At 42.1% G+C, this 5,339-nt stretch overlaps 2 protein-coding genes across 2 annotated transcripts; one reads left to right on the top strand and one right to left on the bottom strand.

The window, feature by feature from the left end:
- The first annotated feature begins 347 nt into the window (after nt 1-347).
- Nucleotides 348-3,107, top strand: LOC130998743 (putative late blight resistance protein homolog R1A-4). The gene has a single exon (XM_057924151.1). It carries the CDS (start codon nt 348-350, stop codon nt 3,105-3,107), a length of 2,760 nt encoding a protein of 919 aa, XP_057780134.1.
- Nucleotides 3,108-3,470: 363 nt separating this feature from the next.
- On the bottom strand, nt 3,471-4,463 carry LOC130998741 (uncharacterized mitochondrial protein AtMg00810-like). Its single transcript, XM_057924150.1, has one exon. The coding sequence runs from the start codon at nt 4,461-4,463 to the stop codon at nt 3,471-3,473; it is 993 nt and encodes a 330-aa protein (XP_057780133.1).
- Nucleotides 4,464-5,339: the final 876 nt, after the last annotated feature.

Raw genomic sequence — 5,339 nt, 5'->3', positions numbered from 1 at the left:
TAAATGAAATGAGATTATTAGATCGGAACGGAGAAAGTACTATTTAGTCTTTTCATAAAAAATACTCTTAATTAAAGATTAATTTTTGGTGGATAACACCACATTTAACTATCAAAAAGTAATTTCTTAATCAACGTGACGAAAAGAAATGAGGCCAAAGAAATGAGCCCATACTTTAGATAGTGCTAAAAGAACTTTAATAATGAGGCTGTGGATCACAGCGAAAAGGAAAATAAAACGACTTGATTACTTATTTTTCTTAGCAGATTACGTCAATCATCGTTCAGATTCGTCAAATTTCAACAAAAATCGATCGGTTCAATTACAGTCTGCTGCTTTGATTTGAGATGGCAGCTTATGCAGCTGTGGTTTCTGTGATGAACAACATTGAGCAGATGATGAGCCATCCTCGCCTTTCAATTGTATTCGACAAGAAACAGATTGAATCAATTGGGGAAAAGGCTGATGCCTTGCTCGACTTGATAACCAACACTAATATGGATGGAGGTAGCAAAGAAGCAGCAGATCTGGAGAGTCAAATCGCATCTGCAGCTCACGCAGCTGAAGATGTGATTGAATCACACATTGTCGATCAAATTCATGCTGGATCCAGTCATGAATGCTCGTTGTTGGAACTGCAACAAATAATTATGGATGATATCATGAGAAAGGGATTGCGAGTGAGAGAGGAGCAAGCTGGACAGAAACCAGCATCGATCAATTTCATGCTGCGGTGCTGGCAACGGAGAAATCGACCCAGTCATGGATGCTCGTTGTTGGAACTGCAACAAATAATTGAAGAAATGGATGGTATCATGAGAAAGGGTGCTGAGCTCAAGGAGAAATGGCGAGTGAGAGAGGAGCAAGCTGCACATGGTGACATGGATGTTGTGGAGGAGAAACAACCTCTCACCACCACCACCGGAAAGGCTTCTGCTGTGGGACTCGAAGACGACGTGATCCACATCATGGACAAGCTCACCATACATCAATCCAAGCAGCACATCATCTCGATTGTGGGGATGGGCGGCACGGGTAAGACCACGCTTGCCCTAAATGTTTATGAAAATCCACTCATCAAGGGACACTTTGATATTCGTGCTTGGGCTACTGTATCTCAACAATACAGTGCACACGAAATCTTTTCAAAACTTCTCTCTAGCATAGGCCAAAGTGGAAGTGGAAATGATTTAGGGCTAAAGTTGCATCAGACTTTATGTGGTAGACGATATCTGATTGTATTAGATGACATATGGAGTGTCGAAGCTTGGGATGAGGTGAGGCGTTACTTTCCCGATAATGGGAATGGAAGTCGGATCGTTTTAACTACTAGGTTGTCGGATGTGGCTAGTGATTGTGGCTCTACTTCTTGCATCACCATGAAACCTTTAAAAAAGGATCTAAGTTGGGTGTTGTTTTGCAGAAACGCTTTCCAGCAAGAACATTGCCCTTATCCTCAACTAGAAAGTGTGGGAAATGAGATTGTTAGATTGTGCAGAGGACTACCCTTGTCAATTGTTGTGATTGGAGGGTTTCTTCTCAAATGGCCTAGGACTGTAGGATTCTGGGAGGATGTTGCCGAGAATATAAAATCAATCCCCAATTCAATGGAGAAGCAAGAGATCTTAGATGTGTTATCTTTAAGCTATAATCACTTGCCCCCTCATCTGAAACCATGTTTTCTTTATATGGGGATTTTCCGGGAAGACAGTGAGATCCGTGCATCACAAATCATCAAACTTTGGGTTGCTGAAGGATTTATCAAACCGAAGAAAGCCCAAATGTTAGAAGAGATTGCCGAGGGGTACTTGAATGACTTAGTTGACAGGAATCTTGTTCTTGTTGGCAGATATCGATATAATGGGAAGATTAGGTCTTGTCGACTTCACGATCTGATAAGAGATCTGTGCTTGAAAGTGTCTGAGAAAGACAAGTTCTTCTATGCCAAGAGGGCACTCGACAACATGAGTAAGGAGCGTCGCTTCATATGTCATGACTTCATCAAGAGTGAAGATGTTGATGAGATGTCTGATGCTCTGAAGTCAGCGCAGCTTCTGCGTTCTCTGGTATGCAGAGGGTCGAAGCTGCCGGTTGTGTTTAAGTTGTTGCGGGTTTTGACTGTGATTAGCGACTGTTCCACGGAAGATGTAATGCAGAACTTGAACCTGCGGTGCCTTCCTTCTTCAATATCCTTCATTTGGAACTTGCAAACACTGACTACTGATGCGAGACTTGTCGTTGCACCAATTGAAATTTGGAGCTTGTCACTACTTAGGCATGTGGAGTGCAAATGGATGGGGATTTATCTTCCCCATCCTCCTCCTTCTGCAAATGACTGTGTTGTCATGGGAAACTTACAGACATTGACAAAAGCAGTAAATTTGAGGTTGAGTGAGGAGGTGTGTAAGAGAATTCCCAACACCAACAAATTGCATCTAATCTACGAAGATGAGTTGGAGGGATATGATTATTTCTTGTTAGACCATCTCCACAATCTTGGCAGCCTACATAAACTTCAATCACTAAAGCTAGTAGTTTCCACCTTTCCTAACTCATGCAATGCAGATCAGCTCAAGTTTGCATTTCCGGTATCTCTGAAGAAGCTGTCACTCACAAACTGCAGTCTTGACTGGAATGATCTAACAATCATCGGTTCTTTGCCCCAATTAGAAGTTCTCAAGCTAGATGATTCCGTCAAGGGACAGAAGTGGAGTCCGGTTGACGGGGAGTTTCTCCGCCTTAGATTCTTGAGCATTATGGATTGTGATCTGAGATGTTGGGATGCAGAGAGCTCCCATTTCCCAGTTTTGAAGAAGCTTAGTCTTGAGGGATTGAAGCACTTGGAAGAGATCCCTTTGGATATTGGAGAAATTCCGACGCTTGAAATCATCAGTGTGGTTGGATGCAGTGAGTCTGCTGACATTTCGGCGATGAAAATAAAGGAAGAACAAGAGAGTCTGGGAAATGAGGACCTTCAAGTTCAAATATCATCAAGGAAACTTATCCCAATGGCACTTGCCTTCGCGAGACCGTATGTATTAAAAGAATCAATAAGGCGATCAGTAAGAATAGCCAAGAGATTTCTTGCCGAAACAGATTATCTCTAAAGTTCATCATGTATATCAAACCAACATTCTCTTACACTTGTTCCCCAAAAAATCATTCTCTCCTTGGAAGTTGGGTCCATTACGTTCTTCTTCGAAAGCAACACAAACATAGGTGTTTTTATGGTTTAAAGCAAGCGGGTTAATAGAAAAGAGAGTAAAGACATATTTGATTAATTGAATAGAAAGCTTACATGCAGAAGAGAAAAGAGTTACATTTATAAGCAAAGAGAAAATGCTCAAAGCGTGAGCATACTAACGGCGTGAAGGCCAGCTCAGCGTAGCTCTAACAACCTACAGCTAGAGTGATAACGACGTCATGTATGTAGAGTGCATGTGTTTATTTATGATTCCTAATATGCCCCCTCAAGATGGAAGGTAAATACTGGTAAATCCCATCTTGATCATGATGTTACGCAAAGCAGGAGCAGGCAAAGCTTTGGTGAGAACATCGGCGAGTTGTAGATCGTTCTTGATATGTAATGGCTTAAGTTCGCCGGCCAAGTACTTGTTCCGCACAGTGTGACAGTCAATCTCGATGTGCTTAGTTCGCTCGTGGAAGACGGGATTGTTGCAAATGTAGACTGCTGCTTTATTATCACAGTACAGAGGTGTGGCACGTGACTGTCGAATCCCAAATTCCAGCAAGAGATTACGAACCCAAGTTACCTCACAGCTAGTTTGTGCCATTGCCCGATATTCAGCCTCAGCTGAAGATCTAGAGATAGTAGACTGCTTTTTAGATTTCCATGAAATTAAAGACGATCCAAGAAAGATAGCAAAACCGGTGACGGAACGGCGAGTTGCGGGGCAAGATGCCCAATCAGCATCAGAAAAGGAAGATAAGTCCATGGTGGAGTTCTTGTCGAAGAACAGTCCATGCCCGATTGTTCCTTTTAGATACCTCAAAATCCTTTCAGCTGCTGCCATATGACCTTCACATGGTTTGGAAAGGAACTGACTGAGATTATGGACCGCAAAAGTGATGTCTGGGCGTGTCAAACAGAGGTATAATAGCCTGCCCACGAGTCGCCTATACGGAGTAAAATCAGTTAAGCTAGGACCTTCCTCTAAGTCCAAGTGCTTGCCAGATTCCATAGGGGTAGAAGCTGGTCTACAGTTCAAAAGCCCTGCATCTTTAAGTAAATCTAAAACATATTTGCGTTGACATAGGTAGATACCTTTGGTGTTGCGAGCAATCTCCAAACCCAGAAAGTAAGAAGGTCTTCCCAAGTCTTTGAACTTAAAATTGTTGCTCAAGAAAGCCTTAAAAGAATCCACCAAATTGTCATCATTGCTAGCAAGCAATATATCATCAACATAAACAACCAATCCAAGAAACTTGCCTTTATCTTGCATGAAGAAAAAAGAATGATCGCAAGCGGACTGAGTCAAACCAAACTTACTCAAAACCTCTGAGAATTTCAGATACCATTGCCGTGAGGTGTTGGAATTGTGTTAAAAATGAAAGTGGGGATTTTTGTCCCACATTGGTTGAGCTATCAAAGTAGGTGGAGACCCTTAGGCTATTTAAGGAGTTCCAAGGTCTTTGATACAATTGCACCAATCACTACCTTTAGTCTTGTGATTACTTCTAGTTTGAAATTCCTTGCTCTTTGTTTTAGAGGGGTGAGAGGTTTTCAAAGGCTTGTAAGAGTGTAGTGGTTGTGAGTCGAGAGGGTGAGAAATACTGTGTGATTGTAGAAATTTATCATATAGTAATTTTTCAGTGGGTCGTGGTTTTTTCTCCGGATTTGGAGTTTCCACGTTAAATTCTTGTGTTGTTAAATTGTGTCTATTTTTATTCTTATTTCTTGCTTCTACCAAGTTTGGATGGGGAACTGATTTCCCAACAATTGGTATCAGAGCCTGGCTGAGGTCTCTTGATATTCCAAGTATGCTCTGTGGTTGCAGCATTGTCTGATCTTCCACATCAGAAAGGATTTCTTGAGAAAGATCCGGGCGGGGTGTCTCTTGCGAGACGGCTGTTCATTTTGGTGGAGAAGCGGTACGTCAAGTCAACTTCAAGTCCAAATGAAGTTCGACGTGGAGAAATTCGATGGAATAATAAATTTTGGCTTGTGGCAAGTGCAAGTCAAGGATGTGCTGATACAATCTGGGTTACACAAGGCCCTGAAAGGAAGTCCGAGTGCAGTCAAAAAGCCCGGTGCAGATGATGACACAAACAACAAGTCCGGTATGAGTGATGAAGATTGGGAGGATCTGGATCTGAAG

The sequence above is a fragment of the Salvia miltiorrhiza genome, chromosome 8 (genome assembly GCF_028751815.1).
Source record: "Salvia miltiorrhiza cultivar Shanhuang (shh) chromosome 8, IMPLAD_Smil_shh, whole genome shotgun sequence".
NCBI lineage: Eukaryota > Viridiplantae > Streptophyta > Magnoliopsida > Lamiales > Lamiaceae > Salvia > Salvia miltiorrhiza.
Note: the sequence above shows the minus strand (reverse complement) of the source record. Positions and strands in the feature narration are given on the sequence as shown.